Genomic DNA, 16,034 nt, shown 5'->3' with positions numbered 1-16,034 from the left:
ATTATCTGTAGTCATTCATCAATTATTTTTGTGTTTCCATTAGTTTAGTAGGATCACATTCAGAATTAATTCCTGACAGCTTTTTGTTTTCCTTCCTAAAATGGCATATAATGTACATTTGTAGTTTTAATGTTTTGTTCATCAGATGAATCAATTATACCATAAAAATGTGAACATTGTAATTTATGTTTAATATCATTTAAAGGTGATTTTATTCAGTTTTAGCAGAATAAACTACAGCTAACTGTAAGTGAAACAGAGAGAGAGCAATACCATTTAAAAACCTTTGTTATAAGCAACATATTTAATTGAACGGGTGATAGTTTCCATATGCTATTTTTGAAAGAAAGCAGCAAAAATTTTATTACTATTTTAAAAAATGCATATGGTGCTAATGAAAATCTGGTTTAGAACTAACAGCTACATGAATTCTAAAGGAGCAAGGTAGTGATAAATGTGACATTTCAGAAACTGTAATTGGAAATTCTGAAATTTGATTCCTTGTTTTACAAAATGTGTAATTTCAATTATTTCCACATTACCTATATCTTTTATTTTTTTACCATCAATTATTTATTGCATCATTCAAAATAGTTCTGAAACCCTGAAATACCTATGACATTTAAGAAGGAGGTTGTAACCCATCTGTTGTGTGCAACATACTGGGATTAAAATAAGATATTATTGTTTATTGTTTTCCTTCTACAATAGAATGTCTGGCACTTTGCTCATAAAAAAAGAATAAAGATAATATAAAATAAAGCACTGCAATTCTTTTAATAGATTCCAGCTTTCCCTGTTTCACAGGTGCTGGATGAGTTTTCGGAATGCCTCCACTGTGGAACTGCTTGCTTCATTTCATTTTAAAAGATGAAATAAAAAACACTCCATAAAATGGAGCACAAGAGAAGACTGTGAACATTTTAACAGTGCACTAAACTGATAACTTTATGTGATTTTATAGCTGGCAATATCATAACAGAATATGATGTAGGTTTAGTAGCATCCCAGCTATTTATTTCACCGCCCAAAAAGCAGCATGGGACAAAGACTAGAAACCATGCCTGGTATTTAGGCAAACAAGCCAGGGTCCAGGTTGTGAGAGTTAAAACAGACTACCATATAGATGTGCTCTTAAAGTACTTCAGCTTGTTGAGCAATTTTTTGAATGACTGGATTTGGATTGAATGCAGTAATGGGTTAACACCCCATTCATGACAGCACAGGCATTATTTCCAACAGTACCTGAAATATAAGGAACTTCATTCCCATGGTGACCCAACCTTGTACATTAGAGAAATCAACCTGTATTAGGTGACAGCATGGTCACAAGAATAAAGTCACTTTGGCACAACTGATGGATTTAGAAAACATTCTTTCTATTTATAGATAAACAAGTGCACTCTTATGTCTGGCAACATTACCATGGTATAACAAGGAGTGTAAAATCTGACATGATAATGTTGCTATTAGGGGCAATGTTTCATTGGAGTCCAGAGGTAGACACCACATTCTATTTCAGCAGCTAATGCTTTACTTCAACACAAACACAGATAGCTAAAATGGAAATGTACAGATAAAGAATCTCTGTGTAGAATAACCTATGCCAGTAGTTTCTGTAACATTTAAAGGAAAATAAACTTTTAAGTAACTTAAAATAAACTTAAAAGTAAAAAATAAATAAATAAAAATCAGGTTGATTTTTTATGTTTGCTTTTTCATCTGGTTCTGCATGTACGTTGTCCCAAAGCTAAGCTAATCTCAACTCCTCATCTTATTTTAGGCACTTTGAATGTAGAATATCTGGTATCAAATAACCTCTAGCAAAATGGCATGCTTCATTTGTCCCAAGGATGTTCCTATTCGTGATAAAGGATAAAGGTTTAACATATTTAGGAGCTGTTGGCACTTATTCTCCTGGGGGGTGCTGGAGACGTGTTGCTTGTAACATGCTCGCTGATTTAAAACTCTAAAGGACAACATGGATTTACAAACTCAAATCATGACTGATCAGTTGTAGCACCTTTTTTGACAGCTTGTCTGGGATTAATGTATGGCATATTAGGTTTTCATAGGGAGAAATCTGCTGGATTTTAGGTGCTGTCACCAGCAATGAACAGCCCAACCTTAACATTTTTAGATGCTGTCATCCTTTATCAAACACAACTTGACAAAGCCTGTCATCTACAATGAGCCACTTATGTGTCAAAAAGCAAAAGTCTCCACCTCGCACCAATACTTTGATGACCTAAATAAAAGTTATCCCTGTAACAGGAAAACCCATCTATGAAATACAATGGAAAGCATGGAGGTGAACTAATCCCCTATTATTTTACTTGTAAAAACATCAAATCAAACGAATATACATAAACCCATTAAGACAGGTATCAGTATATTTCAGTAGATAGTTCTTTAAAAAAAAAACAAAAAACATACACTGAACAACGCAGTGTTGGAATCCGTGGAAAACAATTCCATCCAGGAACTAGCTGCACGTTGTTTGTATGTTCTCCCCATGTCTGCATGAGTTTCCTTCAGCTTTCTCTCACACTTAAAAAACATGATGAAATTAGCCCTACCGTGTGTGAATGTGATAGGGACCTTAGCTCATAATTCCACTGCGGCAGGGAATGATATAAATGATATAATCTTTGTACAGCACTGCAAAAATATGTTGTTTATAACCGAAGGGTTGATTTAGTAACGACTCAATAAACATACATATGTTTAATTATCTAATATCATAGAGTAAGTTTATATCTTGCAGTTCGAATGAATCTGTGGGTGATATTTTTTATTATTACTGCTTTACTACATTCTGAATTATATTGTCTTCTGCTTCTCTAAAACTGAACCTATTTGCTAGGAGGTTAAATAAAATGCAGTGAGGACTGTATGTGACTCACATCACGAATAGCCTTTTAATACATAAAAGCTTATTAGAGGAACATTAGTGTAAAATATGCTATAGTAACATGGAAACCTCAGCACGCAGATCCAGCAAAATCTGGATTTCCATTGGGATTACAATTCTTCATTCTCAATTAGTGTTTTTATTATGGTCACTTGAAAATGTGTCGCGTGTTACAAAATAATGACACTTTCAGCTCTTCCAGTGACAAGATAATCCAATCAGATCTTCTGTTAAAATGCATTGTGCTTTTCCTTCCAGGCTATATACTCAGTGCTGCTAATTACTGACTGATACTAATACAATGCGGCTGGTATTTATACTGCCAGCTTTCAAATGTTTTGTCCAGAGTCTGTTGGCCTTGCTGACATTGACTTGCTGACTTGCTGCTGTTTTTCTGTCTTGAAATAAGCCCTTTTGGAATAAAGGCCTTTTAAGAATATACGTCACATGTGGTGCTGTCTGTTCATCTAATTTGTTTACAGAACGGGTGGAAGTGGCCACCTCAGACTTGCACCCGCATCTAATATACCCTAAGGGTGAGTGCTGACTTCTTATCTATATTCGGCCTTGCTGACATTTGTATAAATTAGGCTGCCTGTGTCCTATCCATCTTCAAAACACTACTAACCCTGAATGTTCCTGCCGGCATTGATAAGCTAAGAGTTAATGAACAAACAATCTATGAAACATATGTCACATTTTTCCAACCCTCCAGAGTAAGTATTTTTTTTTTAATATTTGGAAATAAAACAAACCATTTCTGAACAATTAAATCAATCCTATAGTTTTATATTCAGTGCACACAAAACAGTCCCCATATATCCAAGCTTAATATGTTAAATTAAGCCTGCTGGAACATGATTATTCTCATGCCTTAAAAAATTCTCCCGGACCACGTTTTGATATTCAAAAGCTTAACAGTCCCTTGTTATCTTCCCACGAATCTCAGTCTGGCCAGATGCCCAATCTGCAGACCACATTCTCTTTTGTGTAAGCAACACCCATCTGTCCTATTTAAAGTGATTCTGTCATGATTTTTATGGTGTCGTTTTTATTTCTAAATTACACTGTTTACATTGCAAATAATTTACTCTACCATGTAAAATGTCATTCATGAACCAGCAAGAGTATTGGTGTGTAGGCAGCCATCTCAGGTCATTTTGCCAGGTCAGGTGATTTCAGAAAGTTCCAGCACTTTAGGATAGAACGGTTTTCTGGCAGGCTGTTGTTTCTTCTACTCGATGTAACTAAATATGTCAGTAGGACTTGGCTGATCTTAGATCTTCCAGGCAGCTGTTATCTTGTGCTAGGGAGCTGTTATCTAGTTACCTTCCCATTGTTCTTTTGTTAGGCTGTTGGGGGGGAAAGGAAAGGGGTGATATCACTCCAACTTGCATTGAAGCAGTAAAGAGTGACTGAGGGCAGCTGGGAAACTGACAATATGTCTAGTCCCATGTCAGATTTCAAAATTAAATATCTAAAAATCTGTTTTGAGAAATGGATTGCAGTGCAGAATTCTGCTGGAGCAGCACTATTAACTGATGTGTTTTGAAAAAAAACATGTTTTCTCATGACAGTATCCCTTTAAATAAGGAGAGTGGAAATGTATGCTATCCCGTTTGTCACAAGGTGATACCCACCAATACTGTTCCATTTACTATTACTTTTTTTTATTCTGAGCATATAATGATTTGTATACATTTGCAGAAGACTATAGCGTAACATACACAAGATTTATTTTTATAATTGATACTAGTTATTCAAAATTGTCTGTAACAGTGTAGCATTTACATTCCAATTGATGGCAAATAGTGTAAAAGAGAGATAGAGAGACTGCTTCTTCATCATCATTTATTTATATAGCGCTGTCATGCTTCTTAAAATAAAGCTAACACCTTTAGGTTGTTCTTACATGATCAGAAAACCTTTATGGAGGTACACAACTTTGCAGCACAATCCAGTGCAGGGCAAGTAAAAATCAACACTGCTCCTTTGAAACGAAGTGCTAAAAAATACTGTTAGAAAAAATTCTCTCTTAGACCAAAAAATCAGTTCAGTTCCTTTCACATATCAGTACCTTTTTGTACACTAAATCTAAACTTTCACTTCTCAAAGTTCACCAAGGTTAGAATAAAGAGGAAAAAACTCATCAAGAACTGAGTGAAACTTTCAAATGAGTGACCTGTTGACAGCAGCCCTCCACAGCTTGGAGCGAGCTGGCGACTGCCACGTTGTTCAAAATCAGGAGAAATTAAATTTAATTTCACCTTTCCAGCTCAACCTCTGACCGTGCTCTGACTCCATCAGATCAAAATAGAAGCTTAATCATTTCAAACTCTCATGTTCTCTTTTCCCTTCCCGGTGCTGACCTGAAAAGCACCAGCAGCAGGTTCCAACAAATTGTCCACTGCAAATGTACTGCTCAGATCAATATGAGATTTTAGAGCAGTTTAAATGCTGGAATAAACGAGCAGGAAGCCTGACACCTTCAAAATTCCACGAGGCCAGCAGCTTAATTTTAAATGCCTTGTATGTCACACAATTTCTGCATCTGTGTAGGTACTGTATATGTAGGTTATCCACTAGTTGCAAAGATTTGGTGTTCTTTCACTAGATTAACTTGGATATCCACAAAGCAAAATACCAAAGTAACATCCTAATTCACCGTATTACAGAAGTACAACATCTTGAATTTTCTGTAAGTTAGTCTACTGACAGTGCTGACATCACAAGGAGAGTACATTGTTATTTTACATCACTCCATAGTAAGCCAAGTAATTTATCGATTCGATTTTTTTTTTTTTTGAGAGTGCATAACCTATTGTATGGTATATTGATTGTATGGTTGCTCTGTGTAGGGGTGACCGTGTTTTTTTGTACCTCCAGCGCATATTTTTGCCAAATATTTGATTGCATGGTGTGCCCTCCATTCATCCACATTTCTATTTTATTTATCGACTCCTGGGCCTCACAATTCTTCAACTTTCCTGCTTGACTTTATTTTCTTTTCTCTGACACCAAATCCATCATTGTAGGTGACTTAGTTTCTCTCTCTGACTGACTGGCCAATGGTAACACTATCTTATATTATCCAGATTCTGCTCAATTTTTCAACTTTAATAACTCTCATTTCCCCCTCTCTCATCACAGTCGCTCGCATTTCATCTCTCACATTTCATCTTTTACTAACTCCCTCCACACACTCCTCAAACACGCACATACTGTGACCTGTCACATCTCTCTCCTTCCTTTGGCTTTATATAAAACTCTACCATCTCCTGTTCTAATCTAGCTACCTCTGTCTACCAAAACACACTCACCCCTTAATAAGCTTGCTTCTACTCAATCAGGTCAACAACAGGTAGCTAGAAAAGGAGCTTTCTCCTGTTGTGTCCAAATCCTAATATTATATTTCAAAAATATAACCAAGGAAACAATATTTTCCAATATTTTGTGCTTTGTGGATTAAAGCTGTCATTTCTACCATCTTCTGGATCTTTTTCACCAACTGGATCCACTCCAGGTATGTTTACAGGTGATTTATCTGTTTAGGCTTACAACAGATGAAAAAGTTACAGTAGAGCCCCCATTTTATGTTTTTCAGGGGACCAGAAAAAAATGCTTTAAAATCCAGGAAAATGGAAAATCAGAGAAATGTATTATGCATACTATATAGGTGGGACCACAAAACAGTAAAATTCAGGTTCCACTGTAATTATTTATAACAGAGGAGTTTTGAGATAGATTGGGTATTTACATTATTTTAGATATATTGGGTATTATATTTGTTAATACCTTTTCCTGTGTATTTTTTTCTATTGCTGAGGTAATGCCTTTTCATAATTATTTTAGTGTAGTCATCCCCAACCAGTAGCTTGTGAGCAACATGTTGCTCTCCAACCCCTTGGATGTTGCTCCCAGTGGCCTCAAAGCAGGAGCTTATTTTTGAATTCCAGGCTTGGAGACAAGCTTTGGTTGTAAAAAAAAAAAAACAGGTGTACTGCCATACAAAGCCCTACCAAATGGCCAATCAAAGCACTTATTTGGCACCCCAAGAACATTTTTCATGCTTCCATTCCTGATAAAGTCTTTTTATCATTTTAATTGCCCAAATCTTCCCTGACAATAAAAGGCAGCATTTTCTCCATTTGTGTAGCAGTAAGGGGATTGTTAATAGAGGCTCTAAATTGTCCTTGCACATTGCAGACAAGTTGTGAGAAATGTTTATTCCTAAATATTTTATTAGCACTCAAATGGAAAGGATGATGAGAGGTGTTGACCAGGTGTTTAGGACTTCAGACTTGCTAAAATGTATTTTAAAATTGGAAAGTGAGCCAAAGGCTTTGTAGATTTTCATTAGGTTAAGAGGTAGCAAGAGCTCTGATAATATATAATAAGAGGTTGCATGCAAAAACTGCAATTTAGTGTTCTGTTTTTCCAATTACTAATCTGGTAATATCTGGATTCCATGTAATGGAACTCAGTAGGGTCTCCATGACCAAAATGAATAAAATTGGAGATAAAGGGCTTCCTTCTCTAGTTCCATTGTAAATCTTAATTCAGGATGATAGTATGACGTTGACTTTGACTTTGATTTTAGCTGCCGAGGTTTCATATAAAGCCAGGATGTCAGCTATGAAATTACCGATAAGGCTAGTTTAAGAAAATTCTATGATATTTGGTTGAATGTCTTCTCAGCAGCCCTGATCAAAATGAACACCAGAATTCACTTAGTATTTGCCTTGTTTATTAATGATATGACTTTTGTTGCATTATGTTTGCCCTCTCTTTTGGGTACAAAGCCACACTCCTTGGGAAGGATCAACTGGGGAATACATTGCCAGAGTCTGTTGGCTATTAATTTTGCATAGATCTTAATTTCAATGTTTATTTATAAAATAGGCCTGTAATTACCACAGCGCAGGGGTATTCTTATTAGGCTTTTGTACAATGGTAATGTGACCCCCTTGTGCTTGTTCAGGAATGGAACAGCTTGAGTCTATGGTGTTAAAATAAGATAGCATTGAGTGTTTTCCTTAAAAAAACTTGAACCAAAATCATCTGGGCCTGAGCTTATAGAGATATTGAAATAAATTATAGTAATATACAATATGACTTCTGGTCATTAAAAGGCTATTCCAGCAATTATCTATATCTTGAGTTATTTTTTCATATTAGCCTTTATTATAAAGTTTCTTATTCTGTCAAGTTCAGTACTGGAGTTGGTTTGAGATGATTTAGAAATTGATCAAATTCCTTGAAGCATTCTGCTCTAATTGGGATGAAGTTGTTGATTTGTAACTTTGCAAAATATTTACTACATTTTTCGCCCAGTTTCGAAACTGTTTTTGCTGTTTAGAAAGGCATTTTGGATGTTAAAGTCCAATACAGGGTTTAGTTGGATATATTTTTCTTCTAGTAATGTCAGTGTAGTAGTTGGTAAAGACTCTTTATGCAGAGTTTTTAGCTTTTGTATTAAAGCATTTGATACAGTGCCACACAAAAGGTTACTGGTTAAATTAAGGAATGTTGGCCTGGAACATAGTATTTGTACCTGGATAGAGAACTGGCTAAAAGATAGACTACAAAGAGTGGTGGTAAATGGAACATTTTCTAATTGGACCAGTGTTGTTAGTGGAGTACCGCAGGGCTCTGTACTAGGTCCCTTGCTTTTCAACTTGTTTATTAATGACCTGGAGGTGGGCATTGAAAGTACTGTTTCTATTTTTGAAGATGATACTAAATTGTGCAGAACTATAGGTTCCATGCAGGATGCTGCCACTTTGCAAAGTGATCTGTCTAAACTGGAAAACTGGGCAGCAAACTGGAAAATGAGGTTCAACGTTGATAAATGCAAGGTTATGCACTTTGGCAAAAATAATATAAATGCAAGTTATACACTAAATGGCGATGTGTTGGGAGTTTCCGTAAATGAAAAGGATCTTGGGGTCTTTGTAGATAACACGTTGTCTAATTCTGGGCAGTGTCATTCTGTGGCTACTAAAGCAAATAAAGTTCTGTCTTGCATAAAAAAGGGCATTAACTCAAGGGATGAAAACATAATTATGCCTCTTTATAGGTCCCTGGTGAGGCCTCATCTGGAGTATGCAGTTCAGTTTTGGACTCCAGTCCTTAAGAGGGATATAAATGGGCTGGAGAGAGTGCAGAGACGTGCAACTAAATTGGTTAGAGGGACGGAAGACTTAAATTATGAGGGGAGACTGTCAAGGTTGGGGTTGTTTTCTCTGGAAAAAAGGCGCTTGCGAGGGGACATGATTACACTTTACAAGTACATTAGAGGACATTATAGACAAATGGCAGGGGACCTTTTTACCCATAAAGTGGATCACCGTACCAGAGGCCACCCCTTTAGACTAGAAGAAAAGAACTTTCATTTGAAGCAACGTAGAGGGTTCTTCACAGTCAGGACAGTGAGGTTGTGGAATGCACTGCCGGGTGATGTTGTGATGGCTGATTCAGTTAATGCCTTTAAGAATGGCTTGGATGATTTTTTGGACAGACATAATATCAAAGGCTATTGTGATACTAAACTCTATAGTTAGTATATTTATGGGTATATAGAATTTTAATTAAAAGTAGGGAGGGGTGTGTGTATGGATGCTGGGTTTTCATTTGGAGGGGTTGAACTTGATGGACTTTGTCTTTTTTCAACCCAATTTAACTATGTAATGTGAGTAGGATTTTTTTTTGTTTTTCTTTCTTTTGTATTGTTCCAATGGGAATGTCCTCACATAACTAATCTAATTGTCCCCAGAGAATGCCTGGGTCTGTAACTGTACCCTTCATCTAACTTAGCGTTGCTTCAGTGGCACTAAATGCTGCTAATGCAATGCTCAATTTCAGATCACTCACCTATCTGTGCCCTACTCTAAAATGTGTGCCTTAAATCATTGTCCTTTTATATTGTAAACTTTTTGGCTTTTGTAAGCTTCTTTACATCTGGTATTGAATATTGGTTGTTTTTTGCATGTATTCTTGTATGTTCAATGTATATACCCATTTATTCTACAAAGTTGAGGAGTATAATAGCGTGGTGAAAACTCTGAAAACTGCAACTTGCAAGATATATCTGACATATAAACCAAATAAAACTATGAATCTAAGATATGAATATCTTGTAATAAGGGTGGCAGTGCAGTAGGAGTCCATTCTTTCATGGTCCAATAATTAAAAAAATAAATAACAAACACACATCAACAAATATAAGTCCCTGTGAGGGTTTTCAGTTTATTACATACTATTTCCTTATTTGGGGGTCCTCAGGATCTCTGAAATAAGCAATGTATCCAGCACCTGGCACATTTAATAAACCATATTTTAAACTACAATAGAACCATGTTAGAAAGCACTGTAAATACACATTCATTGCAGAATAAAATATATGTGACCTGTGACTCTTTCACAAGTAACCAAGCTCAGTAATTTCTTGGAGTTGTTTAGCATGGAGATGTCTTGTACATACTAGATTTAGGCATTAAAATATCTCCATATTGTAGTGCTGAGGATGTTGTTGGTGGATTGAATGTATGTGTTAATACTGTATAGCTTTTTGTGCTGTATAGTAGCAAAATAAGTTAATTTTGTTTCTGTTCCCATTATTTGAATAAGCGTGTGAATGTTTTTTATCATATGGCTTCATGGTTAATACCACCAACATTTGTTGTTACTGCAGGGCAGTGCATCTGACCCTCATGCACAAATGATACAATCCTTTAATTACTACCCCTGAGTATACCTGCTTGCTTTGATTGTGATATAGCAGCAAGTTTAGAGGCACACTGTATCTCTATTACTATCAATGACTATCAATGATTATCAGTAGTTCAGTATTTCCCATAAAGAAGCATTAGTATACTATTGGGAATGCCCTTTGGCAGTGATCACAAAACAGAGGTCACAGTTGGAATTCATGTGTGTAGATGCAGCCATAAAGGATCCTTACAAACAATTTATGAAACATGTCGGCCACAGTGCTTAATTTAAATACAATTAAGCCATTAAAACTTTTGCATTTTGAGTAATATCAGATGCTCAATTCTAAGATTGTAATACCATAACCACATGTGAAATACTGTGCACATTTTGTTCTTATAGGAGAATTCAATCCTTAACTAAAAAAAACCCTACCCCCCTACCCTACATAGACCCCCCTCCATCCTAACCTGGGGAAAAGCCCCAAACTTTTTACTTACCCCTCGATGCAGATTCAGGGATCGCTGTTCATGGCAGCCATCTTCTGGGTCTTCAGTAATCTGAGACTGGTGAAGTGGCACATGCGCAGTTGGAGCAATTTCCCAGTTCTCTACAACTGTGCATGCAGCGAAATATACGGAAATTGCTGAAGCGATGGAAGAAGACTCGAAGACCAGAAAGATGGCTGCCGTGAACTGCGATCCCTGAATCTGCACTGAGGGGTAAGTAAAAAGTTAGCGGCATTGCCCGGGTTAGCAGCTAGGCTGTGGGGGGGGGGGGTCTCCGTAGGGTAGGGTTTTTTTTAGTTAAGTGTTGAATTCTCCTTTATAATTCAAAATGTATGTCAGAAGTTGCTCTTACCTGAGCAAGGGATGGAATATTATGGTGATATTTCTGGCACCTGGTTTACAGACAAACCGTGTTCCTCCACCAATCAGGTTATCATCGGGACCACCTGCAATAACAAAAAAACAGGATTATAAAGAGAAATAGTGTACTTCTTAAATATAAAATATATATGTCTTTGTCTTTCAATTTACTAACTACCATGTAGACCACAAAGAAAAATATAAAGATTATCTTTTTTTTTTTTTAAACATCTTTTTGAATTGTAATAAAACATTTTATGAATGTATTACCATGTGGTTCTCTTGATAACTATAGGAATATTTGCGTAACAACACGGCATTGTTACTTTATGCAATAGTATCTGCATTAGAAACAGTGTGGCAGTAACCCATGGCAACCAATCAGACGATTGCTTTCAGTGCTCAACCTGCAGCTGGCTAAAAAAAAAAGCTAATCACTGATTGGCTGATTGGCTGCTATGGGTTATTGCCAAGATGCAAATTTGCCCAGTGGTTATAAATGAGCCCCAGTATGTAAGCTCCATTATTTCTGTACCATCCAAACCGTACATCAACTGTTCATCTCTTCAGGGTGAGACTGCAAGGGGTAGCCAGGTTAAGGTTATCAGATTTTCAGGCAAATTTTATTGACTGTATAAAAGGGTACACCTAACAGCTTTATTTTACTGCAGACCCCCTATTACTTGAAATTCACCAAGTAAATGTACATAATCACACAATAGAATCAAGTCTTTATGTATTATTGTATATGTAAATGAAAATATTTCAAAGACATCCTTTCCATGTCACATTTTATTCTCCCCCTTTATGAGTGTCACAAAGAATTTAAAAAAAATTATAATACAGTGACAGCTGAATGGATTAGTCTACAAGCAGAATGACAAGTAAAAGACAAAAGAAATCTTCCTGGGGGGGACAAGCAGAGACATTCATGTTTCTGACAACACAGAAGTATGAGAAAGAATAGTCATCAATGTTTAATGCACAATGTGACAGGTATAACTGGAAAGCTTACAGGACAAACCAGAAGAACTCCATTATACTGTGTGCTGATATATCACAGGTTACCATGCTTCTTCAAGGAAACCTGCAGACACATTTACTGGACTAGAAAAGGAAGTAAAGAATGAGTTTTCAGACCCTATTATATTCTCATGAAATGTACTTATTAATGCACTTTTCCGTAGGTCCTTTTCTCTGTACTCACAGGTCTATAGCATTACTAACTTCCTGACAAAATCCGCATGCATTCACATCACTGATGCTTTATTCAGTATCCATCATTAACACATCAAGAACCAAAAAATTCAGCAGACTGAAAATAGAAAAATGCATTATCTTGACAAATGTTCACAATTCTAAATCAGTAATTTATACACATTTTTCACATTTGTAATTATATCCAGGGTTGTGCAAGACAGTACAATTACAGTATGGGTTTGGGATCAATAATCAAGAATGCCCTTTCCAAGTGGAATGTAATGCCTTAAAGGAGAAGGAAAGGCTTGGTGCACTTGGGGGTGCCAAATGTTAGGCACCCCCAAGTGATTGTATTGACTTACCTGAAACCCAAGGTTATTCCAGTGAGCACCACGGAGCGATCTTCTTCCGTCTTCTTCTTCGTTCAAATTTCAAGGGGCAAAACGCATGCACAGTTGAACGAAATAGTCGACTTTTTAGTTACATTTTGGCTTTTCATTCTACTGCGCATGCGCAGCCATACAAAGAAGGAGGAAGATGGAACAAGATTCCTCCATTGTGCTCACTGGTATAACCCCGGGACTGTGCAGTTTTCTGCTGATAGGAGCACCGGCCCGGTGTTTCAGGTAAGTCAATACTATCACTTGGGGGTGCCTAACATTTGGCACCCCAAGTGCACCAAGCCTTTCCTTTAAGGCTAGGAAAAGAATATTTAAATATTAGAAAACACCAAATAGGCTTGTTTTGCTATCATCATGGATTTATGCTAACTTAGATATCATAAAAAGTAATGAAGCTTATTACAGAGGAAAAGCAAACATCAAAAATGAAGAACTGCTCATTTAAATAGAACATAGCTGGAAATGGCATTGCCATATTTTGGAGCTTTCAGCATAATAGATTTCTGGATAACAGAGTCCAAAGCTGTATATTTATTACTCTAATAAATATGCACACTGAACCGAGAACAAAATATTCATTACTACAACTATATGGTTATTGCATGCTCTTTAACAATATAAATTTACCTTCACTATAAAAGAATTGGCCTTCCATTTATTTCCCTTTAAAAGAAACCTTTCAAAGAGCAAAGCCAATTTATTTTCCTCTGTTTCAAGTTACAATTACACTTTGTTACTAGTGTGAGCATTTGATTTTGTGTACTTACAACAACACGGACACTAACAACGTACCCTGTGTTTTCATGGAACCTGTAATCATTTTTTTCCTTTTAAATTTAGTACAGAAAAGTACAGAATTTAGTACAGAATAATGTGTGTAGGCCACAGCACCTAGCACACTATTTGGCAGTCTGTATGCAGCCTCTGTCTCATTACTGTCTATAATATTTCCCTGCACTATGACTTTATTTTATTTCCTGTGTGCCAATCCCAATTGCTCTGGTCCTGATGATGAAAATTTGTGCAAATAAAAGGGAGGGGACAGGGGCAACAACATCAGCAGGCCTAGGGCTGCCGGCTATGTAAATCCGGCCCTGTGCACAAGGCAGCTTTTTTGATCTTATAGAGGAGGGTCTGTGACCCCCCAACAGGCAAATTTCAGAGCCACCAGTATCCCAGTGCTGTGGTCAAGTCTTAGTATCTAAGAAGGTGATCTGTACATTTTTATTTGGGGGGGGGGTGGGGATGTGGCAATTAAAATAGCAAATGAAAAACTGTAAAGTAATCCATCATTCAGGAGGTAGGCTTCTAGCAAACTGTCAGCTTTTATCACTACAAGCATGAGAATTCTCTTAAACAAAAAGCACAGTAGTCTTTATATTTGTACTGAAATTTGGATTCTATATTCTCCGGGGCAGGGACCTGCTTTCTCCTTTGTCTGTTAAACATTGAACGGAATCTTTCTAATTGTGTCTAATTGTGTATTTTTTTTATTATAATGTTTTTTCAGCCATTGTAAACATACTGTAAAAAAAGCGCAGTGCTTCTATAGTCAACATTTAACCACAGGCAGGTATGGCAATTTGAATGAAACTAGTGATATTATGCTGACATAATTTACATTATTAAAAATGTCAGTGTGTGTTACAGTCCTAATCTTCCAGCAGTAGGCATAGTGCACATCAAAAGCACTGTAACACTGAAATCAAAGCATTGGGGTAACTGCAGTGGTAATGCCTGAAAATTGGCTGCACTGCAGTGCTTCACAAGTGCAGGCACTGAGACAAAGTGTTTATGTCTGAACAATGACTGCACTGCAGTGTTTTCTAAGTGTCAGCACTGAGCTAATTGCAGTGGTTTTGAGTCTCGATGTCTGCATAACTAAAGTGTTTCTCATTCTCAGCAGTACTTGTATGTGCGATCATGTACACAGGCATGTTTAGAAGGTGAATTGCAGTAATTATACTGAATGACAATACCACCACCACAAATTTGCTACTATTGGTTTACAGAAAGCAGAATGTAAGAATGGCTTAAAAAAAATTACTGTCAAATGACTTCTATATTTATTAAAGGAAAACTAAACCCCCAACCAATGTTGGTCTCTATAAAAATATATTGCGTAAAACCCTGCTTCATGTAAATAAACCATTTTCATATTAATATACTTTTTTAGTAGTATGTGCTATTGGGTAATCCTAAACAAAAAGTTGCCATTTTAAAAACTAAGGGCCGCCCCCTGGGATCCTACAAATCATGGTTCACACAAACAAACCATACATGTTGGGTCACATGAGCCAATTAACGGTCAAAGTTCTGCCTTTTACTCTCACACTTCATCCTGTTAAAGTTAGAGCTGCAGTATTTCTGGTCAGGTGATCTCTGAGGCAGCACACAGACCAACAAAAAATGGTGGCTCAAGGTAAAAGGGCAATATTTATTCATATCCATATATCAGTTTAGGCCACTTAATATGATATAAACTTAAGTATTCGTTTTGGGGGAGTTGTTTGTGTAAAGTTTTTCTTTAAAAAAAAACAATAGGATGGTTTTCCTTTTAAATATATAGTAACTCTGCAGCAGAATAATCCTCTGTCATGCAATGTACATTTTGCCATTAGTTTATTCTGTAGGGGTCAGAGCTCATTACACAGTAGAACAGCAATATCAACAATAACTACTATAATTACACCTGTAGTTTTTATACTGTGATTTTGTCTCAGTCCTTATCACAATAAATAGCACAGTAATCCTCTTATGTTGCACATGTTCATTAGAGGCCACTTACCAATGGGATGTCCATAAGGTCTTAACTGTTGCCCAGCCTTACTTAATCCATTAAAACAATCTTTATTGTATATTCAGGCACAGACCATATAGCAACATGTCAGGCCTAGTTGGACCTTTATTCAATGTTGATTAATGGTTCATGTCATA

The 16,034-nt window shown here is 36.5% G+C and overlaps 1 protein-coding gene across 1 annotated transcript in view; it reads right to left on the bottom strand.

Annotated features, from left to right (window-relative positions):
- Nucleotides 1–16,034, bottom strand: part of exoc4.L (exocyst complex component 4 L homeolog) — a 240,322-nt gene that overhangs the window by 146,186 nt on the left and 78,102 nt on the right. Inside the window, exon 10 of the mRNA XM_018252779.2 lies at nt 11,489–11,582. Coding sequence (XP_018108268.1) covers nt 11,489–11,582 — 94 coding nt within the window. The remainder of the gene's footprint in view (nt 1–11,488; nt 11,583–16,034) is intronic.

This window comes from Xenopus laevis, chromosome 3L (genome assembly GCF_017654675.1).
Source record: "Xenopus laevis strain J_2021 chromosome 3L, Xenopus_laevis_v10.1, whole genome shotgun sequence".
Taxonomy (NCBI): Eukaryota; Metazoa; Chordata; class Amphibia; order Anura; family Pipidae; genus Xenopus; species Xenopus laevis.
The sequence above is the reverse complement of the archived record's forward strand: the minus strand, read 5'-3'. Positions and strand labels throughout refer to the sequence as shown.